At 38.8% G+C, this 23,704-nt stretch overlaps 1 protein-coding gene and 1 long non-coding RNA gene across 6 annotated transcripts in view; one reads left to right on the top strand and one right to left on the bottom strand.

Moving 5' to 3' along the window:
* Nucleotides 1-177: 177 nt before the first annotated feature.
* Nucleotides 178-16,282, bottom strand: USPL1 (ubiquitin specific peptidase like 1). Of its 2 annotated transcripts, none has more exons than XM_041416047.1 (8): nt 12,016-16,282; nt 11,336-11,464; nt 9,442-10,099; nt 7,228-7,314; nt 6,682-6,811; nt 5,707-5,832; nt 4,876-5,036; nt 178-3,319 (listed from the first exon to the last, which is right to left on the bottom strand). In XM_041416047.1, exons 1-8 carry the CDS (start codon nt 12,112-12,114, stop codon nt 1,416-1,418), a joined length of 3,294 nt encoding a protein of 1,097 aa, XP_041271981.1. In that variant the 5' UTR covers nt 12,115-16,282; the 3' UTR covers nt 178-1,415. The 2 variants fall into 2 exon arrangements, with proteins under 2 accessions (XP_041271981.1, XP_041271982.1); XM_041416048.1 differs by having other exon boundaries at nt 12,087-16,281.
* Nucleotides 16,283-16,890: 608 nt separating this feature from the next.
* The window catches only part of LOC121342037, a 32,009-nt gene continuing 25,195 nt past the window's right edge, over nt 16,891-23,704 (top strand). For 3 of the 4 annotated variants that reach the window (XR_005953496.1, XR_005953494.1, XR_005953497.1), the window contains exon 1: nt 16,935-17,026. This is a non-coding gene — a long non-coding RNA (uncharacterized LOC121342037). Of the gene's footprint in view, nt 17,027-23,704 lie in introns of all 4 variants that reach the window. The other variant, XR_005953495.1, reaches the window with a different exon arrangement.

The raw sequence follows: 23,704 nt of genomic DNA on the forward strand, positions 1-23,704 counted from the left end.
CTCTCTTCCTCCTGTTGCCCTGTGCATTCTGCATCACCAACCCTGGGCTCACTGCTTTACTCACCCCTGGGTCTGTGTTTGTAAGGTCCCAAGCCAGTGGTGAAGGAGCTCCCATGTCACAGCTACAGCTGCATTGCAATCCATTCATGGATAAATCAAACTCATTTCAGTCAGCTCTTTTGTTTTAATTAAGGAATTCACAAATGGGCAAATATTTCACAAGCAGTACACCAGCCCTTAACATTCAGAATCCATTCATTTGTTTTCTATTGTAACATTACCAATTACAGTATTTAAAACAAAGAAGAAGCTCAGGTTCTTCACAATAACTTGAATTTCAGAAATTCATTGCCTAAAGTGCCAGTTTGATAACAATGTACCCAATTGCAGCAGAAATAAGTGGACAGAGCAAGTTCAGGGCCAATGATAGTTTTTCAAACACTTTTTAAACGTAGTTCAAACAATCCAAAACCATTAGAATCTGTAACCATGCCTTGTAATAGCATTATGTTTAACTGCATCCACTGGAAAAGTAAGACTGAGCTTTTAATGTTTTGAACTTGGGATCTGAAAGAATGAAAAAACGCACAACAGCTCTAAATATGCCGGATATAAAGACTTCCTGATAAAATCCTTCTTATTTCCAAGAACATGAAAAATGTACAGCTAATCTAACTTGGCATATAATACCCTCAGCTTTGTGGCCATGCATTTTAAAAAGACTCCAATCTAGCAAAATGAAAGCTACACATATCCAGAAACACCAAGGTGTGAATCCCTCTGCTTACTCACTGCTGTCTTGCCACATTTTTCCATTTTCTTCCTACTGACCTTGCCTCTCCTTGGCATCTCTCATACAGCTGGGGGTGCACTGCCTGAGTCATGAAAAACTCCAAGTGACAACAGTAATAGGCATTAACTTACAGTTAAATTAATTCTAAGATACCTGTAAACTCATATCAGAGGATGCAAAATTCTCTAATTACAGAAGGTACTTTAATTTTTTTAAAAATGTTGGACAAAGTAACTTCAGGAGTTGAGTGGTCCTGTAAAATCATTACTACATAAATAGTATTTCTTATACCATTACATCATCAAGACTACAGAACTTAATTAGTTCTCAAACTCACTAGAGTATGGAAGTTTTTCATATTAAAAGCAGCAAAAATTAAGACTCATAGGAGCTTTTAATTAAAAATCAATGTCATATCTGACAGCTCAAATAACTGCTTCGCAGAAGAATAAAATACATTAAACCCTGATTTGCTTGTTACAGTAAAATATTAAGAAAAAAAATCTCAAATGTAAATTGTTCAAGTACAGCCAGTGTGCAATTAAACTAGTTATAAAATATAATTTAGTAGTGCTTTGTTTCAAAATATACATAATACTGAAAAAAATACTTAAACTGAGTTTTACCAAGTTTCAAACAGAGTTTCATCAAAATGAGGTAAATCCATGTCACCTGCCATTGAGCTTGGTGCTGAAACGGAGAACAGGTCTTCGAGGATATCATCTCTTGTAGGACTTTCAAAAGAAAGTTTTTTCACACTGTGTTTGTTTATTGCATCAAGCTCCGAAGTAGTGTCCTTTACAGGACTGTAGTAATTGTGGTCCTCACTTGTCAGTGCTGCCTGTGGCACACTGGTGTTCTCATGGGGCACGGCCGCTGCCACGCTGCTGTGCACCATTTCCATGTACATACACTCATCTTCGCTCTTTGGTGTCTCCAAGGAAGCGACAGTCGAAGTAGGGGACAGTAATTCCGCCAGTATTTCATCAGTGTTATCATGGCCAGTGCACCCTGGCACAGCATTTGCATTGAGTTTGGATTCATTACCTGTCACATCAATCTGATACTGCAGCTCCCTTAAAAAGCTCTGCAATAATTCACTGTCATTCTGAGATTCAGTCTGCGATGGGGGGGTGCTTACGTCTCCACTCACAGGTTTTTCCTGTTTCACCTGTTCCACTGCTAATCTATCCAGTGAAGCTAACTTCTTCTTTTTAGCATTAAGTTTTTTTAACAATTTTAGGCGAAGTTTTTTTGTTTTGTCACTGTCTGACTCTTCTGCCTTACCAGAGTTATAGCCAGGTGAAGGGAACTGAGTCACTTTACCTGAGGTACCCAACGTACTTTCTGACTTAATCCAAGTTGGACCTACAATAGTGGTACAATTTGCTGTCGGAAGACAAGTGTTTTGGGAAAATCCTTTGAAATCTGATAGAAGATGAGTATTATTAGTCTGAGGAGCCAGTAACTTTGGGGTCTCAGTTGTTTTCTTTGTACCTCTGCTTTGAAATCCATCAAAGTTACTTGCACCCTTAACTGGCAGCCGAACTTCACTTATTTTTTGCACTGCGGGAGTTTTGCAACTTCTCTCATTCTTGAGAGCTGAGGCACTTGAAGGCATAAAAGAAGTATTCCTGCTTAATTTCTTTACCCAGCTTCCTACAAATCCTCCTTTTCGTTCTTTGTGTGAGGACTGAACTAAATTACTGGCACCAGAAGAACTGCCAACCTGAGAATTAACTACAGTTTTGCCTGCATCTTTCAGGTCAGGTGATTTTTGTATAGTATTTTCTACTGCTAACAACTTCTTGTTTAGCAGTAGTTCTGAATTTAATCCATGTTCACTGTTAGCTAAATTAGTTCTGTCATTTATTTGAAAAGACGATGAGTCAGATGAATCAGGGTCACATTTTTTGGGCACAGGAGCAATAATATTTACTGGGTTCAACTCTTCTAGAGGTAAGCAAATACTGGAATTTTCATACAACATGGATTTATTGTTCATAGCTAGATTAGTTCCAGCAAACTCTCCTGTATATGGAGTGCTAAGTGAAAAAGCTGGTTCCTGCTGTTCTGGTGTGCCACATCCACCAAGAAGGTTATTTCCCACCATCTGTCCATTAGGCAGCGATTTATCTTCTGAGTCAACTAGAATTTCTTCAAGCATCAGTGTTACGAGATCATCATCTCCCAGATTTTCTGAACCATGATGAACAATACTTTTGTCCTCAGTTACTTGCTGCTGTTTCTTCTCTGGAGTCCTCACAGAATCCTCTTTGTAGTGTTCTGCAGGTGTTTTGCTGACAGTGTTATCAAAACCACAATGAAACACTGTGGAATTTGAATGTACATTATTAAGAGGAATATCTTCACTATTTTTACTTTGGAACTGTGAATTCAGTTCTTGTGGCACATGGGATGCTTTCTTTTCCCAGATAACAACATGAATCTCTGAAGGAGGAACTTCAAATCTTTTATGTCTCTTGCAATATGGACCCTTTAAATCATCACATTCAAGCCAAGTTCCTGAAAAATAGCAATCAGTGCAGAGACTCAGAGACTTTTAAAATTGAAATCACTATCCTCACACTTGTCAAGTACTTTTATTAACCCATTCCCCTGACAAGCAGAAAATGGAGTTTGGTTGTTTTTTTTTCCCCTCCAGAGAAAACTGGGAGACTTCCACTGTAAAAAGATCAACTACAAGAAGTTGCAGCAATATTATTACAGGTCAGAGTAAGTCAACCATAAAACAAAGCTAGCTAAGGGGTTTTTTTTGGCTGAAACATCTTGTCTGAAAACACTCTCACAAGTCTGAGGTAAGATCCACCTCTCAAATTAAGTTTCTCTGTAGACCTTTTAATCGCCTGGGTAGGAAGCACAGGGGCTAAAAAGAAACTGATTATTTTAATACTCTTGTCTCATCACCTGCAAACTGTTCATAGATCATGAAAGAATATTTTGTAGCTTCAAGAATTTTAAAATAGATATATATCACGTATAGGAGCTTCTTAACTAGGCATTTCCCAGCTGCTTCCTCCTCCCATTTATTTTATCTCTGGCAATATGACCTAGACAATTTTCGTATTGTCACACTTCATAAGACTGTACCCCATGCTCTCTACAAAGGCATGATTATCAAAATATCACCTTTTCACCTTCTCTGATTATGGATCTTCCATCAGTGGTACAACCATCATACCATTAGTAAAGTTTCCAAGATGGATTTGTGCCTCCCACCCCTGAGGTGCCATAAAGTTCAGACATAAAAAATAACTTCATCAATTGCTCATAGCACCATAGGTTACCTTGCTTCCAGCCAAGAAAGGATGAATCACTAGTTTAAAAATAAACAATACTATTTGTTCCACAGTCATGGTCAGACTGCATTTTTTAACTTTTACGAAGTAATGAAGGGGAAAAAAACTCTACAGCCAAATTACTTTTTCCAGTAAATGCACTGTAAAACAGCACAGTGCAGTCAAACCAGCCGAAAACCTTCACTCTGAGAAACAAGTCCTCCCAATTGTTCACAATGTTTTAATATGAAGTTTAGAACGCAGACAAAAGAAATCTTTGTTATTATATATCAACGGTTGAGAATACTGCAGTAACCCATAAAACATTTCATGTAGACTCATGAAATATTATGGTAGATAAGAACCATAAACTCTATCATATCTCTCTCTTTTATGAGGAAAGACTGAGGGAGTTGGGCCTGTTCAGCCTTGAGAAAGGACAACAGAGAGGGGACCTCATCAATGTCTGTAAGCATCCAGAGGGAGGTGTCAGAAGACAGACCCAGGCCCTGCTCAGCAGTGATGAGCAATAGGTCAGAAGGCAACAGGCAGAAACTGATGCACACTACGTTCCACCTGAACATAAGGAAGGACTTCTTTACAGTACAGTGGCCACACACTGGAGCAGATTGTCCAGAGAGGTTCAGAATTTCCCTCACAGAAAATATTCAAGTACCATCTGGATGCCATCCTGTGCCGTGTGCTCTGGGATGGCCCTGCTTGAGCAGGGAAGTTGGATGACCCTGTGGCCCCTTCCAACCTGACCCATTATGTGATTCTTACCATCAGGATTCAAAGACCAGCTTATGAAGTGCTTCTTATCTGTTTGGTACTGAACAACAGATGTTATTTGGTAGGTGTCTTCTTCAAATTGAAATGAATATTTCTCCAGGTTGTTATGTGGCAAGCCTTCCACAAAATGTAACGTTAATATTGAGGGTACTCTGACAAAGAAACAATAACCAGTTTATTACAATGTCTTTTACAGTTTATTACAGTGGCAAAAGTTCCTAATGAAAAAGTAAGATGTCTCTAAGAGTATTTGGTTCTGCCCTTACTATTCTGCTTCCTCACAGACTCTTCAGATTGCTCAGTAAGCGCAAAGGGAAAAGAATATCCCAAGTGGATGTTCCATTTAATTACAGATTAGGGGGGAAAAAACCCAACACCCAAATAAGGGATTTGGGAAGTGGGGAAAAGTTGAGGAAAAAATGCTCCTATGCCATAAACACAGTAGCAAGGGACATTGTTCCCAGGTCAAATAAGTAAACAAATGATCAAACAACTTTTATCCACAGCAGGGGCTGTGAAAAGGCTGACTGGATATCAGTTGTCTGTATTTACTATTTGATAGTTAAGTATTTATGACCTAGTTCAAACACGTGCTGGTCAGCATGTTAAACGCTGCTCTGTTTCATCTCCAGCAAACACTATTTGCTATTTCAGCTTTTAAGAATGATCTAAAAATCTTTAAAAGTGAGTACTGATCAGAATTTAAGGTTTAGAATCTCTGCAAATCCACAGTAATAGTTTGGTTTCAAAAGTCATAGGTTCAATAAATGAAGGCTCAGAAATTTATGTATGTTACTTTCAAGTTCACATATTCAAACTTACTCTTCCAAGATCATCTGTTGTCTTTGAGATGTATTTCCACAGTTAATACATGGTCCAATATGAACAGCATTGAGCGGATGCCAATCAGGGATTACATTTGTGAACGTTGTTAGTGTTTTCTTCAATCTGGACACACACAAACACATTTAAAGAGGAAGCTGAGTTGGTGATCAGAAAACAGTAAGTATACATACTTTACCAGGAAACAAGTTATAAAAACATTATGGCAAACCCAAATTCCATTCATGTTCATGCCATTTGTGTGGAATTCACTGTGAATCCCATCCAAGTCAGCCCTGAATTCAGTTCTGCCAAACAGCATCAGTCACAATTTGTTTTCAGCAGCCCTGTGGCCTTCAGTTTCACATTATTTGCTTTTTCTCCATTTTAATGTTATCTCTGTTTTCTTTCCAACATGAGACAGAGCTTGTTCCAGGATCTGCATAATTTACTACCTAATACAGATATTTTTCAAATAGAATGAGCTGTCTTCTGAAAGTGTCTCTCTTTTCCTACTGACTCTAAAAGGAGCCTAAATTACGACCTTGTACCTGCAGCTACACAGAACTAAATCAATTCTCAAGGAATTGCTCCCCTGCAATACTATTTCAAAATAGACAAACTATGTTAGAGAACCTCTGTTTCTTTGTAACCCAAGTGAGTATTCCAGGTATTTCTAAACAGCAAAAGTGTACTGGGCACACACTCTTTAGAACCACAGCAATTTATATACTCTCAGCAAAATATCAGAGTATGTCCAGAGACTCACACAGTTACCTATTGTTTCTTTCTTAATTGATAACATGATTGCTTAAGACATGGAATAGCAGTAAACTATTTGCAAATGAAAAAGCAGATCATGCAAAACTTCAACAAGCTTCAACCTGGAAATCTGAAGAAAACCAACTATGACATGCAGATTTAAAAAGGTAAGGTAGAATAGCTACGTAGAAGCTACTTCTGTACAAATCTCACCGGTCCTGGTATTTGTGGCCACAATGTACACATTCAAACTTCCATGAAAAAGAATGCAAGAATAGTTTCTCAGCTTGTTGATCCACTTGTAAGAGTAGCTGAAGTGCAAACACTGGATTCTTCATATTACCTTCAAAGATGGGGCAGAAAAAAACGATTACTAAATATGTGAAATCACCTTTCAGTACCTCAAAAACGAAGAAGATAAGCTTATTACTATGATTTAAATTTCAGTTATTATTTCAAGGCTCTATTTGCAATTCTCACAGCAAAGGAATTGATCCATGTTATTAGGTTGTTATCAGAGACAACTTCATGGCTACAGCATAATTACAAAGATTATCTGCTCTCTAAAATGTCAAAATGGGCAAAAAACAAACCAGCTGATCATACTGTAAAGTATGTGCAAGTCACCAATAGAAACAAATGTATTTCCAAACGTTCTTGTATGCATTCCTACAAACATACTTTTATGTATGGCATAAAAGGCTTTAACATCTAGGTTTTCCTGAAAGTAATTACTGAGACGCTGCACTAATTACTTACCCAATTCACACCTCAGCTGAGGTTGAAGTTCTGTAAACATTACGTTTCTGATTTCATTGAGCTGAGATTCTGCTTTTGGAAGAACATCTAAAGAAAAAAATACGTATGTCTTCATACAGTCACATTTAACAGCCCCCACACCTTTTCACACACATATGTACCCCCAGCATGCACTCGCTGTTTGCAAACCAATGCCTTTCATATTTACCCATACTTGCCTAAGACTTGTTGGTAGAACAGCCAGTTCTTGGTATTAATCGATTTGAACATTGGAGAAGAATTTACACAAGTTACTCACAGTTTACTGCAGTCTGCTGACTAAAAACAACTTGTTCTGACTTAAACTATGACTAAGACCCTGCGCCAACAGCTTTGTAGTAACAATTTTTAAGAATAGTGTGACCACACATGACAAATCCTGAAGATTTAGAGATTAAAAGAAAACTTTAAAACTTAAGCATTAAGATCAAAAGCACAAGAATTTGCTTACATGCTTTCCAAGGTTATACAATTCAAATAATAAAATATTTTAATGTATTGTTTCAGATTAAATATCAAATTCCTAAGTGAGCCTTTAAAACAATAAAAATAACTTTAAAAATAATTATTTACTTCATATATCTTGGTATTTTAATTTTGCATGTTGTTTAAACACAAATACATTCTTTAAACACAAGCAAGAAAATAACTTCTACTACACAATCATGATCATGCAGAAATTAAAGGAAATATTTAGAATAGCTGTTGAAACTGCTTAATACATATAAACTGTGTATAGAAATAAAGAAACAAAGTTTCTTCCAGCTATATTGCTTTTAATTGTTTTTAAAAACAGCTGCATACAAAAGATACTGTAAAATTATACAATAGAATGAATTTTACACCTATTCTCCACAAAGATATGCTTCACCCAATCCTCTCTCTACTGTTACCCAAATAAACTGATTTGTTTTGCAGCAATTGAAATGAAAAGGTTTAAGTTCTTTCAAAACAACACTGTATTCCAACACTTATTCCCATTTAAGGGTTACTGCACACCAGCAGAGCTCCTTTGCAAACACAGCCCAACAAAGAAAAACATCTCAGACAGGTGCTAGGATAGCAGAGGGCTTCCCAGTAACAGCTGAACACCTAAACTCAAGCAGCCTGACTTCCTGGCAAGCACAGTACATAAACTAGTTCAAAATATTTTGGAGTTTTCTACCTGGTTTGTCACACGGATTAAACCACTTCCCATACACATTATTTTTCCCAGGAAAGATAGGACCTTTTTCAAGTTGCCTAGGGCTGTTTTGTGACTGGACTGTTTCTATATTCAAACACACATAGTCCAACAGTGTCCACTGAAATTCAGGAGAGGTACTGGCTAACCAGAGAGCTTTACTCCTCCTGAAGCAGACCATATCTTAGAAGTTTAGACTTATGACACCAGTGGTCCAGTTCAAGAGCAATAAAAAAATCCATGATCTTAGTTTAGGAGTCTTAAAAAGAATACACAGAACAGAAAATTACTGAAGGCCACAACAGCAGAATACAGTGACACATCCTCCTCAGTTACAGTCCTCCAATGTGTTAAGCTGAGCTGACCTGTTAACACCCTGTTAAGGGTTACTGAGTTATTAACCCTTTCCAGACCATATGATCCAGTGTTTGTTTCATGTGTTTCACTACTTCTGACTGAAGCAGGTCAGGAAACTCTGTCATCTACAGCAGCTTGCAGACATCAGGGGAAGCATTCCTTCCATGAGCACAGCTGGAGCCAGAAAAGAACTTATGTTCCCAGCTTTACTATTTTCAGTGTGACAAGGCAACTGTCCATTTACAGAAGGGTATAAACCACAACAGAAATTGTTTCCAAGATCAAGATTATAACAGTATCCTAACATGTTAACCAACAGAGGGGAAGGAAACAAAGTAAGGGTGAATTACATAAATAATTCATAATATCTTTATGTTGGATATGACAAAAAAAAATTAAGAGATGCTTGGTGTTTGATGTCTTCAAAGAGTGCATGCTTGCCCCAAGAAAAACAATTTCAGATGTTACCAGGATTTTGCTAGATAAAGCACACTATTTTGCAAATTCATGATAACAGTCATATTTTTTATCATCTTGAAATAGAATGGAGGCATATAGAAGTGCGCTGTACTAAATTCCACATATTTGTAGCAAATCAGTCTAACTATGAGAAAACAGCAGCTAAATTTACCCACCTTTTACTTTACTCCTTTTACAGGTATTCAGAAGAACAGATGCTTGATTATACTTTGTTAAGAGCTTCTGGAGTAAGCATTTTCCACCACTGCATTCTTCTGCTAGAGCAGATTTTAATGTTTCTAAGTGTACCAGTGCTGACAAAATACAATCTAACCAACAAAGATTATGTGTGTTTCTCCACTGAAGACACAAATCTCTATTATTAATGGAACCTTTATCCTCTTTGAGTGAAATTTCAGATGCTGTTGATAAAAGCTCAGAATTTGGCAACAGTTGTGTTTTGGAACTAGAAGTCTTTGGTGGACTTTCTTGGTAGTTGTTGATCTTGGTGGTTGTTTCAAAATCCACATTCTGCATGCAAGACTCCACATGGTTGCCAGGGTTTTGCTGGCCATTTTGTAATACATCGTGTTGGCTTGCCTTGGGAATACACAAACTATTCTGGCAGCCTTTGACAATGGAATCTGCACTAATGGCGTGCTCAACATTGAACACGTTGTTAGTTCTTGCTTTTTTTGGATCTGATTCAACAGCAGAAAAGTCACTGGTATTACCAAATTTCCTCTTCTTGTGAGTAGATGGAGCTTGATGATTTTCTGAACCAGTAGAAGTAATTATGCTGTTTAATGGTTTATAACCAAGTGGGTAGATACACTAAAGGAAAGAAAAAAGGTTACAGTGAAATCTACAAAGCAATTTCAGATGAACAAGAGCTAAAAAAAGTACAAAACATACTTTTAAAATGGAGTTGAATCACAGAATCATAAAATGGCTTTGTTTGGAATGGATGCTACACACCCTCCAGTTCCAAACCCCCTGCCATGGGCAGGGACACCTTCTACTGGACCAAGTTGCTTAGACCTCCATGCAACCCAGCAATAGGGACTCCTGTAAAGTGATATTTTAATTAAATCAATACATATATTCAACACAGGTATGACTTGAAGTGTGTGTTATCCCACCACTGTCTTATAAGAAACTGTGAAATAAATATATCAGTAGTGCTACTTCAACACTACTTTTCTAGCAAATTCTCCCAACCTCTACAAACAACTTAATTTTGCTAAGGAGAGTCCTCTTGTCTTATTCTGCTGAATCCATTCCTTTAGGGTACAGATTTGACATTATTATCTCATGCCTGAGAGATTACTGTGCCCAAACTGACAGGGTACCTTTCAGGCTAGCTCAATGAATACAGACATATCCCTATTACCAATCTCCACAACTATACTATAGTTAAAAGCAGGAAAGAATGGGAAAAACAACTCTGAGACCCATATCTAGTCAAGTTTTCCTAATTTAAGGGCAACTTAAGTCTGTTTGGGATTGCTATATCCTCGCCACATACATGGAGCAGTGAAGGGAGCAGTAGCAAAATCACAAGTCAAATATTAAGCAGCACAGAAATTCAGCTAAAGTTAAATTAAAAAGGGGGGAAAAAGAAATAAAAACATTGTCATTGCAATCATAAACCTATATGCATCACCCAGCCTTAAAGAAGGGAAAATGGGAGACTCAGATCTGCCAGTTATGTATTAGTTCCATGGATCATCAAGGATTCACCTTCTACTCTGACTTGTACAAAAACTTATTTAGTACCACTTGTGATCCCTTGCTAATTGAGAAGAACCCTGCTTTATTTCATTATTTATTTACTCTTTATTTATTTACTCTTTTTAATGCTTTAGGGTAGCTACCTATGCCTAAACACTGCATATACTCAGGTTAGTTCTGTTTTTCCCTACTTGCAAGCAGATATCCTCCAGCACACAGACTCAGAGGGGTCCAACAGTCTGCTTACCACCAACAAAATCACAGACTGAGAGAGATGTAACTGCTGAATGTAAAGGCCTCTGCAGGGCCAAATAAAACTCTTTATTAGTGTAATACCTGAGGATTTTCACAAAGGAAAATAGACTCTTGAAAATTAAGGCGGTAAGTCCGTAAACCTTGGATCTGACCCTTCTCTTTGCAGACTGGGCAATACTCATGTGCAGTTGTTTCCACAGGATTATAGTTCTAAAATAAAAACAAGCCAAGAAAGATAAAGCAGCATAAGTTTATGTATTTCATACATTATCCCAAGGTAAAGCATACTTATACAAAATCATCGTTCAATTTCTAGATATAATATGATACAATATAAAAAGCAAACTACATTGGTTTCTTTTTTATTATTTTTAATATATTTGTATGGTAGCATGATTTAAATAAATTTATCTTTTTATTTAAATATTCAAATAAGGTGTCATTAACAACAAAATTATGCACATTTTATTTTACTTGAACTAAACCACAGGACCCTTATTGCCAGGGAATAGCAATATCTGAACAAGCTCAGATCTTTGAAAGACAGATCAATTTTCATAGGAATGCAAACAGTTGTAAAAATAGTGCCAGTAAAAAACAGAGGCACATATTTACTTAGAATAATCTTTCGCCATTGTTATAGATTTCCGTGGAAAATAATTTTGAGATTTTTTTTTTTGTAAAATTAAGACCAATTAAAAATCTCTCAAAAAAGAGAAAGATATAAACTTTGCACATATGTAAAACAAGTTTCAACTGACTTTTCCCAAATACCCCACCATGTGGAGTGTCGATTTCCCTATACCAGTCCCTTCTCCAATCACTTGCAAACCATTTGTTGTCTTCTGGGTATCCATCATTCTGAGCCACTGGCTAATTTATGTCACTTGTAACAATGTCATGACCACTAAGGATTTTTCAAAGACTCCTGAAAAATAAGAAGTAAATAAAACAATTAAAGAAAAATTAGACTGAAGTTTGGGGGAAAAAAAATACCAACAACAATGCAGCTTGCATAGTTTGCGGAAATTAATTCAAAAGAGTATTTCCTAAACTGAAAATACTTTTTTTTTGTTCTAGTGCAGACTGTGAACTCAAAACTTTAAATTAAGAACTACAGGGATCCAATCCTGCTCCTGTTGACTTGAAATTAACTAGAATAAATATATATCTCTTCAAGATGCATGAGGAAGTTGAATTGCAAAGTCATCAATGCAGTATCTTTCCTTCAGCCACACTGCTCCCTTTTCACTACTTCAATGAAAAACATTCTCTCCCACACCATGATGTCCTTTCAGCCCTTTATACAGTACAGCAACAACTCCTTACAAAAAAAAAAAAAAAATTCTCCAGGCATTCTATAAATACTAGTTCAACCTAGACCTACTTATAATATTTGGCAAGAAGAGACCCGACAGAACTGCATGAAATGCTAAAAACCAACAGAGCTTGAAGTAAAAAAGCACAAGAGAAAAACACAACCACTCAGATTTCAAATCAGACCCCCCTGGCAACTTAAGAGTGGGTCAAAATGAGATGATATCCTATTTAAACCTTCAGTGTGTCCAGCAGCCCTTTTCAGAATTACCACTCTGCAGCATGTAGAGACAGTATTCCCTGTCTGATGAAACTAATGGTTGTAATAGAAGGCAAGAACATAAAAATATTAACCCATGTCCCTTAGAGCATGTTTAGCTTTCCAAGTAATGTTGTAGGCTGCACAAGAAACAGCATGGCCCAGGGCTCATACAAGGTGAAAATTAATGAATTAGCTCAAGTACACAAGCTTGTTGAAGTGTAAAGGAAAGACAAGCACCCGACTTTTCACACAGCGGCAAGAGCACTATCACACTGCTACTCAACTCTGTTATCATATATTTTGTCTAGCCAGGAAGTTGACTTGTTTATACAATTACAAGCTGTACAGATAAGAACCTTTATCATTGGATATATCATACTAAAATACATAACTTTATTTTTCAAGGGACTTTTAGTCAATTCCTTTGCATGAAGCAGTCTCAGCACTCCAGAGTAAATAAAAAACAGATTACACGACATGATAGAAACTCCTGAGAAATTTCTCACCACAAAAATTCATCACACACTCAAAGGTTAGCAACACTAAGAACCTGCAAGTTATTCTGTTTTAAGCATGCCCCTTGGTTTTCTAAAACGTTGGTATTTCTTTGCAAGGCCCTGTTTACCCTATCAGCTCTCTCAAAAGGAAAACAAGTTTTTTCTTCTGATTGTGTTTAGTTTCTGTTACTTCTGCTTTTCTTTTTAAAGACTGAATACTGAGATGTATAAGGTTTTCTGAGATGTACAATACCTTCCCCAGCTATAATCACCCAGCCAATAGTACCACAACACTGAAAGAAATACTTTTATTTCTCTTACAAATTTAATAGCATTAAAAAAAAATTAGTTCAAAGACAAATGCAATGAGCAAATAAAATAGGTCTGCCAATACTAGATATGAAGAGTGGTACCAAGAGGCCTGCCTGTACTCTTGAAAGTTTCTAACATCACATTACAGGAAGGTAGTGGTGATTTTGCACAATGTACAAACACTGGGCATCAGATGAACACTGCCAGGAAGAACAGCCAAGTAAAAGACTGCTGCATCAAGTACTGCAACAACTCATCACAGCCACGTGCAGTAACTGCATTACAGACGGGCAAGTACAAAGGAACACATGCTCAGCCTTACTAGGGCATGTTCTAAACAATTAATGCTACTTTCCTTCTTTAAGTCTGAATATTGAAAAATGTAATGCAAAATATGCTGTGAATAGGACTAAATGATCATTATGCCGTGGCTACACTTCCTTGAGTAGATGAGTGAATCTAACAACTTGCTGCTGCAGAAAAGGGGCATCACTTTTCTTTTATTTCCCTTCCCCACACTTTCCCTGCCAGCTCACGTCCTAATCAGATTTTTTATGAACTAAATGAACTCACAAAACAGCAGAAAACTTAGTAAAGAACAAGTTTTTCTGCTAATCCATGGAATTAAACTGGCCTATGAAAACTCCAGTGACCTAGGGAGGGCAGAAGACAGAAAATAAGGAAAAGATGAATATCCAGAGACATATGGCCTTGAACTGCTAAATGCCTGAGGAACTAGCTGGATGGCCACAACCAAACAGCTGCAGCTCATTGTACCAAGCACAAACCAGTGGTGTCCCTCAAGGGTCCACAGTGAGGCAAACACTGTTTATTATCTTCAGCAAAGAGACACAGATTGTGGGATCAGGATTCTGCCCCTCCAGTCTGTATGGCGAGAGTCCCCATTAAGTGCTGCGAACTGAGGAACAATGTGGACCTGCTGGAGCGAGTCCAGAGTGCCCCTCCTGTGCAGAAAGGCTGTGAGAGCTGAGGTTGTTCAGCCTGGAGAAGAGCAGGCTCTGGGGAGACCTCACTGCAGCCTTTCAGTAACTAAAAAAGGCTTGTGAGGAAGAGATAGAAGCCTTTTACTGGGATCTGTAGTGACGGTACAATACAATGTGCAGTGCTTTTAAATTTAAAGAGGGCAGATTTGGATCGGATTAAAGGAAGAAATTATCTACAATCAGGATGGTGAGACACTGGGAGAGGCTGCTCAAGGAAGCCATGGATGTCTTATCATTGGAAATGTTCAAGGTCAGGTGGGACAGAGCTTAGAAAAACCTGGTCTAGTGGAAGGTGTCCCTGCCCGCTGCAGCGGGGGTTGGAACTAAATTATCTTTAAAGGTCCCTTCCAGCCCAAACCACTGCATCAAACAATTCTACAGAAAAGGGACCTGGGCCTTTTTGACAATAACTGTACTTTGAGAAATGATACCTCATGAATTAGAATCAGTTACAAACTGCAAAAAGCAGGCAACAACAGTGATTACACTACAGAAAAGAGGACATCTCCTTGTTTACAGGCTAAAAGGACATTTAAAAATAACCTTTTTGTAAATCTTACAAGTCTTGTTTCCTTCATCAAGGGGATATGGAAAAGATTAAAAGAAAGAAATGTGAAGAAAAAGAAAGTGGTATTAGTTACCTTTCCATTCTTTATACAATAAGAAATCAGAGTACTAAGGTTTTTCTTTATCTGAGGTCATAACTAGAAATATCCAGATCCCAGTCCCTCCCTCAAAAATTGACAGTTTTGGCCACAAAATATATTTTATTACATGCAACAGTAACGTTGTTCCTGTGAGAAGCAACTCTCTCTCCGGCACAGCCTGCAAGTACTGGGCAGAACTGCAAGGCTCCATGGTGTGGGGGCAAACATAATTCCCTTCCTGAAAATAGTCTAACATAGACGAAGCAAATAAAGATAAATCTGATCACACTGCAAAACGAACCAGTGTGCAACATCATTACTCCACTGTTCTAAGAGTTTCTTCTACAAGCAGACTTCTCTGAGATGCCCACATATTAAATGCTTTTATGGGTGTATGACAAGGGACAGGGACTACGTTTTGCTGGCAAACAATTCAGTCCTTCCGAAACAAAAATGCGAATGTAGGAGAAACACAGCCTGAACTAGTGCTGTTTATTTATTATAGCTGCAGCGAAGAGGCAAGATTTCAGGAAGGCAGGCGATCTGTGTCCCAAGGCAGTGGAAACGAGAGGCACGGGGGCGTGGATGCCTCCTAACCAGCCGTCAGGGCAGGGCCGGCCCAGCGCGGGGCTGCTGCCTTCCCTCCCTCCCTCCCTCCCCGAAACGTGCCCGGCCTTTTCAGATAAACCTATGGGTACACGCTGCCTCCTGACTTCTTATTCCACCTCCAGAGTGATCCACACGCTACTGCAGAGGAAAAAAGCGTGCACAGAGTTAATCGCTGAACACTAGAAAGCCGTGCCAGGGGCAGATGCGGGCGGACACACACACGCGGTGCCTCTCTGGGCGCATCTCTGACGGGCGAGGCGCGGAAGGCCCGCACCCTCCCCCGCAACGCTACTGACATGAAATACTCAGTCGGCATTTCGGGACCCCCGACACCCCCCCGCTCTCCGCTCCGGTCGCACCGAAGGGACCGGGCCGGGCCAGGCCGGGCCCGCGGGCCCTGGGCTGTGCCGAGCGGGGCCAGCAGCGCCCGAGGTATTTCTCGCTCCCTCCCTCCCTCTCTCCTCCGCGTCCTTCCGCCCCGCTCCGTCACTCACGCGGCGCGGTGGGAGGGGACGGCGGCCAGGGCCGGTCCTGCGGCGCCTCCCCGGGCAGGGAGGGGCCCGCACCTGCTCCCCCCCAGCCGAGGCCCGGAGGGAGGCGGCCCCGCAGCGCTCGCCCCTGTGGCGGGAGCGGCCGCGCCGCCGCTCGGCGCGGTGCCCGGGGCAGGGAGTAAATGATTAACCTGCGGGCCATTGAATAGCTGCCTAAAGGCGCGCCCAGGGTGGGGTTTAACCTTGTCCGAGGCTCGGTGCCTCCCGTGTGACTCTGCCCGAGACCCTGGGGCGGCCAGTTCTGCTGCTGCCGCCGAAGCGCTGCGGGGATGCGCAGCTCCCTGTTGAAAATCTCTGCTCTAAATGTCAGCCTAGAGCTCGCCTCGCAGTCGTTTTTGGAAGTATCAGGCTCAAGAGGTCGAGGCGATGTGGGGGTTTCGGCGAGCGGCTCTGCAGCAGCAGCCTCGGGCTGCAGGAGCTCGAGTGCTTGTGGCTGGCTCGGCGAGCGGCTCTGCAGCAGCAGCAGCAGCCTCGGGCTGCAGGAGCTCGAGTGCTTGTGGCTGGCCCTTGAATCCATGCTGGTCCCTTTTCCTCGGGCTGAGCTGCAAGGAGCGCAGCAGCTGCGGCATTTAGGTCAGTGCTCCGCTTCTCTTGCGTCAGGAAAGCTGTCAGTGCGGCCCCAGCCTCCTGCTCCCCGGGGCTGAGCAGTGAGTCAGGAGATTGTTCCAGTGATAGCACAGAAATGCCTTGTCTCCTGCTGCCTGCCTCTGCTCTCCTAACACGCTGCTCCTGGTTGCGTTTTTAAAAAGCGCTTAGCACTGTATGATTTGCATTGTGAAATGTTGTGTTACTATAACGGGTCCGTTGTAACATCCGTAATCTAATTTTTTGCTGTAGTTATTCCTTTAATTTGTGCAGCAGTGTTGTCAAGGTTGAATTAATGTTTGAGAGTATTTTGTTCTATTGGAGGAAGTTTCTCCTGACTGGAGAAATACTGCAATGAGACTTGTGAAGAATTATGTCACGAGTACCTGTTTTTAAGATTGATGTTGGGGTTTGCTTCATTAGTTTTGATTGTAGTGTAAGTTTTACCTTTTCCCAGGGGTGACTATAGTCTGCCGTTTTGTTTTAGCCTTCCACAAACTTTTGTTTCAAGTGTGTACAGCCTAAGAGATAATGTGGTAAAAGGTGTTTACTTGTGTGTGTTTGTGCTCTGGAAGGATTAAATAGATGTTTTTTCCTGCTTGTTAGCATGGGCTGATTTTGAAAAAGCTCTAGTACTAGATCCCAGTTCTCTGGTAAGTTAGAATTCATAACTCAATACTGTTAAGATTTTTAAAGCCACCTAATGCCTCCACTTTGTCTCCTCCCTCCCACCCCCAACTTTTTTGGTAAATTAACTTATATTTGGGGACAGACATTTTAGCAAGGTCTAGAAAGAAATACTTTACAATGAGGGTGGTGAAAAACTGTCAGTTTGCCAGTGAGGTGATAGATGCTTCATCCATGGAAACATTCAAGGTCATTTTGGTCAGGGCTCTGAGCAACGTGGTCTTGTAGATGTCCATGCTCATTGTGTGAGGTTGGACTAAATGAGCTTTTAAAGGTCCCTTCCAACCCAAAGTATTCTATGATTTCAGGTGTTTTTTATATACCCCTGAGAACCACAGTAGGATTTACTGGTGTCCTTTATCTTTTTTCCTCCCTGACATTCAAGTTGATTAAAGGAAAGCTCCTGCCACAGACAGAATCCAGAACCTGAGTTTTTCCATATGCCCGAGGAACAGAATTTGTGTGTTGGCAAAGAAAAGAAACTGATGTTTTTCATCTCATTTTACCATAGAACTTCATTTCTCCTGAACAAAACAGTCCTATAGTAATAATTACTGCTTGATGCCAACTCCACAGTCACTAGGAATTTATTTGAGTGTTCCAGATGCGGACTGGTAATGACTTTGGGATCTAGCTAGACTGCTGTTTGCTCAAATAGAGTTTCGTCTTGCATGTTGTGTCAATTTGACTAGATTTGGTTGCGATTTAACTAACAGTGCATGAGCACATGGCTCATTTCTTGTTTTATCAATTTCTATCTGCCTTTTGAAACTTTTTGCATAACATAGAAAGAATTAGGAGTGTTTTAAGATACAATTTTTGAAGCTCCTTTGGTTCAGGCAGGTGAATGAACATCCATGTCTGATTTAACTTCCTGAATTGGGGAATCATCCTCTTGTTGCACTCTGTTCAAGCATTATTTGCCAACTTTGTGATTACACAGACACAGTGAAGACTCAGTCTCCCCCCAAACCCCAAGATGAACTCTTGAAATGAGTGTTGTTTAATGCTTGATATATACATATGTGTGTGTATCTATGTATATGTATGTATATATCTATACATATAGATATGGTGCTTTCAAAGAGTAAAAAATCTGTACAAGAAACCATTATCTGGAACATAGTTAAGAATGTTGGGGAAACAATATTCAGGGCATTTATTTGTGTAGAAAATTGTACTTGGGCTGAGAGCATACACTATTCATGTGTGTCTTCTAAAAATATTTTGACATGCAAATTACACACCCGCTGCTCAGTTCTAACCATGTTGTTGCTGCATGATGGTCTCTGAGAAACTGAGAATGGAGTGGGAGCTACCAGCTGAAAACTTTTGCTTTGAAGGTTTTGTTTCTTGGATTTTACTTCTGCTTGACTTTCCTCTTTTTTCCAAAACCTAACATAAGAACATTTCCAAAATGGCACTTTGCAAGTTTAAATTTTAATGTAAGAATAATAAAGTAACTAATTATAGATGTACCTCATTTTCTCTGTTTAATTGCTTAATATATTAATTATGTTCTGTTTTTCAAGTACAGACCACAAGAAAGCCATTGTCTCAGATAATTTGTATATGAAGTCCAGGTGACTGTGATGGTAAACTTTCTTGTATTCCTCAACTATTTTTAAGCCCACAAATTAGTAACAGTACTGATTGTGATATATACACATAGTATCCTTTTGCTATTGCGTTGCAATACTTTAACCAAAGGGAGGGAGATCTTTTCTAAGAGGGAGAGTCTAAAATAAGAGGCCACGGTTTGTTGTTTTTTTTTTGTCAGCTGCTGCCTTTTTCAACCCTTTTTTTTTCTGGAGTAAAAACCTCTTACATTTTTATGACTCATTTTCAAAAGTACAGGGGAAAAAAAAAAGAAGTGCTGCATTTTTTCCCTACTATGGTGCCTGTAGCCTTGACAGAGCAGGAGAAATCTATATATTGCTCTGAGGTAAAGGTAGATTTCTTTTTTCTTCTTGGATCTTATAAGAGTGCCTCTTACTTTGTCATCCTTAACAGGAGTGTGTTTTTTGCCGTGTAGAAAGAGAGAAGCTGAACACTTGACACCTGATGCAGTGCTCTCAGAAATCGCTGCAGAGATTTCCATTTGGGAATTGCAGCTGGCCTTTGAAATAATTTCTTCATTTTCATGCTATTCTTAAAGTTATTTTACTTTCATTTCCTACAGCCTGTAGGCTTCTGACCCCATTCTAGTAGGGAACAATATCCAAGAGTTAACTTAGTATCTCTTGTGTTTTCAGAAGTGAATTATTTTCAGGGATCTTTCTAGTGGGAAAATACCAGTGGTGAAATGTTGTTTCTGAAAACCATGGAAAGCTGATTGCTATGTGATATGATCATAGTGGTTGTGTTGTGCATTTGTGTCCTTAGGAATCTTCCAGTACTTAGGTTATGTTTCTGTGGCATTGTGGTGTTGTATTGCTACTCTTGTGAAAATTGGCGAAAATAGAAAATACAGCTTAATGTTGATGGAAGGATTTGGATAGGACTCAGCATGAAGCAATATAACAACAGTCAAAATTCATGTCTCTGTAGTGGCAAAGATGTTGGCTAGCTTGATGCTAAGGACTTGAAAGTTTGGAGATGCATTGGTTAAAAGACTTACAAAGTAAGGAGGATTCAGCAAGCCAAGGGTTTTGAAATTAAATGAACAAATAGTTAACACTAGCCCAGATGTGATATGCTGGTTTCTGGTTTCATACATTAATTGCTCTTTTAAGCCAGGTTATATTTGACTCTCCTTTGTTTGGCCTTTATACTGTTTTTCTCTTCCTCTGTATGAAAGTCTGGAATTTCTAAGGTGGTTGTAGGTTTAACTGGTTGACTTACAGCAGAATTCCAAGAGGTACTGTCAGTAAGGTTTCATTAATTTTAAGAATAGTGATTTTTCAGCAACAGCTGCTAAAGACAGTGTTGTACTGGGATGGTGTAAAAGGTGTTGTCTCTCTTGTGTGTTTATAAAAGGGAAATTAATACTAAATTATATCTATGCAAGTAAACAATAATTGATATAATGACACTTCCAGAAAGAATCTTAGTTGTTTCATTCTGTTTTCAAAGTAAGCTTAAAGGCTGTTTGTTTTCTTGAATAAAGAAGTGGTAATCAAATATATTAGTTAAAGTTGAACTCTCATGAATCTTGGAAAAAAAAATAAATCTAAGTATCTTAGCTGCAGAACTCAGTTCCTGTGTTAACAGAACAAAGAATATTAAGTAACACACTTGCTGTCCAAGAAATTGGCCAGTTCTTTTTGTACTCCATAATGTGCTTGAAGATATTTTTCATGTATTCCGGTGCTTTCAGAAGGAGGAAGTCTTTTCAAGTAGACTGATTCTAAGTTTGTAAGATGTACTGACAAAGGAAAAAAGAACAATAATCCATTTTGTGAAATTTAAAAGTAAGAGATTATCCATTCTTACTTACTGTGTAAACTTATACGGATGTAGCATTACCTGTCCATTGGAGTCTTCCCCCTCTGGTACTTGAAGCAGTTGAGCTACATGTTATCACCATTATTTTGTGGTTCTTTTCTTATTTAGTCTGGGAGGTTTTTGCTTTCTGCAGTCCCATTTGGGTAAACGTCCTGGGTAAGGATGCTGGTGTTGTTACAGCCACTTTACCCTGTGTGTGAACAGAGACTCCAGCTTCTGGCATCTCTTTCGAGTGAGTGCTGTGCAAATGCAAAGAAAGACTGATGCTTTTTCTGAAGAGTTTCAAATGCCTGTCTTGTCGTCTCTTTCTGGAATTGCCAGGATATTGCATACTTCCCTGATTTTTCACAGAGTTGCTTGAGTCTAAAGAGCTTGTTAAAGTTGGTAGGACTAATTCTGTGTGAGCTTAAAGCCCTTACAAAGTATTTCCTGTTTCTGAATTATCCTGTGGTGGTTTTGTTTAGTTTTTTTAATGTCTGAAAAATTTATTTGTATATGAAGTCATTCCTTAGGTAGGGCTAATGAAAGAAAATAACTTGTCTTTATTAAGGTGTAGGACCCAGATATTTTTGTCACAGTTTTCATTTGCTTCTGGTGCTGAATCATCGCATGATTTTGTTACGCTGGTTGCTGTAAGAATGCAGGTAGTTCTTCACTCTCAAATAGGAGACGTTTTGGGCCTGGAGACCACTACCCTTTTCTAAATAAATTATTTTTTTAAGTCTCCAAACTAATTTTAGAACATTTTTTCTGTACTTCTTGGACCCTGGGTTGACAGGGGGTGTAGGGAGTCGATGAGTGGGATCATGGTGGTAAAAAATGATTACCTTTTTTCCCTCTAGCCTAAAATATCAGTAGTTCAACTTCTAGTTGAAATGAAATATTGCTGAGTTCTGGTTTGCTGATGTAAATTTAGTGCCTCTCTCCTTCTCAAGTGTTGCAACCCACTGGCCTGTTAAGTGTATCTAATTGTATGTCCTCTTCCCTGTCAATCGCTCAACCTTTCTTTGTACTTTAAAATTAGAGATATATTCCAAAGCTGTGGTAGTGTTCAGTACTTAAAGCACCATTCAGTACTGTAAGGCATCATTTCTGCCTTTGCCTTTAGAATAGAAGGGAATGGCTGTAATTGTCCTTTTCAGCCTGACAGTGCTTTTTCCAAATATCAGAAATGTTATTAACTAGGCAGATTGGTAATTTTTATGTAACCTGTGGTGTGCTAATGCAGAAGTTTTGAGGTGTGCTGATGTCATTCTCTGTACGCAATACGCTATAATTGACATAACTCTTTGTTTCTTTCTCTCTCTCTTTTTTTTTTTTTCTTTTTTTTTTTTTTTTTTTTTTTTTTTTTTTTTTTTTTTGGTTGCTTTTCTCCTAGTTAAAGTTTTCACTAAAGTAATTTTGCACCTTGGCCAAAACTCAGAACCAATCATCTGCTTTTTACATGGCAGCAGCACCTGGCAATGTGAACATACCACGGAACATTTCCTTGCAAATTTGTTCTGTCTTCTCTCAGACAGGGTGCCAGGACAGGGACTTGTTACTTTGGTAGTCAGGTATTGACCTTCCTTTCTAAACTACTATGCCAGATGCCACACTTCTAAGAAGGGTTGCAAACATGGAAATGCAGTTAGTTTTGTTGCAAACAACTATTCTAAAGTAATTTTTTTCCTTTTTAAGACACAAAAGCAATAGAGTTTATTGTTAAAGGGGAACTTAAATATTTAGTAGAATCAATTACCTTTATTAATCAGAAAAAATATTGAAGTTTCATAACACAAGTATAAAATAAAGATATCTAAGGTAGGAATTTGCTGGTGAAGATGCTGTGTCAGTTTGTGAATCTGACTGACCTCTTGTTTTTGGCTTTAGAATTGCTGGCTTGATTGTTGTCTCTTGCTGCTTCTTAGCTGCATCTTTGAACCATGTCCCTTTATTTCATGACTTCGTGGTTGATGTGGGTGCACCATCCTGTGAACTAACTTCTGCCACTTAAACACTGGGGAAAATTTCACTCCTTTTGTGGATGTTGTTGGAGCATCCTGTAGTTTAAGTGAGTGAGGTCAAATAGGGACAGGCCCTCTATGCAACCTAGCAAACAACAGAGGCTACTAGTGAATGCTTGGGGAAGTCATGTAAATAATGTCTGGAACTGCAGAATTTAAAAGGTTTTCAGTGTATTTAAAAATACCCCAGAACTCAGTGTTTTGAAATGTCTTTTGAATGGTCCTAAGACCAAAGTTAGCAAAGCTGCTAAAGTAATTTTTTTTTCTACATATTCTGCTATTTATTTCTTGTTGTTACCACTTAAATAGTGCTTATATTGTTTACAGTAGTGTGCACAGTATTAATATTTTAAGTTACTTACAATAGCAGGTATTAAATGTTCAAATGAAATAATTATTTAGAAGATTAACTTTTTTTATTTGGCAGAGTTCATGTATTGTCACACAGCATAGATAAACTGTCACTATAAATCATGCTTCAGAACAGAGGATATGACTGAATTAATATAAGACAAATTTATTTTGT

Source organism: Onychostruthus taczanowskii, unplaced genomic scaffold (assembly GCF_017590055.1).
Source record: "Onychostruthus taczanowskii isolate IOZ18803 unplaced genomic scaffold, ASM1759005v1 scaffold50, whole genome shotgun sequence".
Lineage (NCBI taxonomy): Eukaryota > Metazoa > Chordata > Aves > Passeriformes > Passeridae > Onychostruthus > Onychostruthus taczanowskii.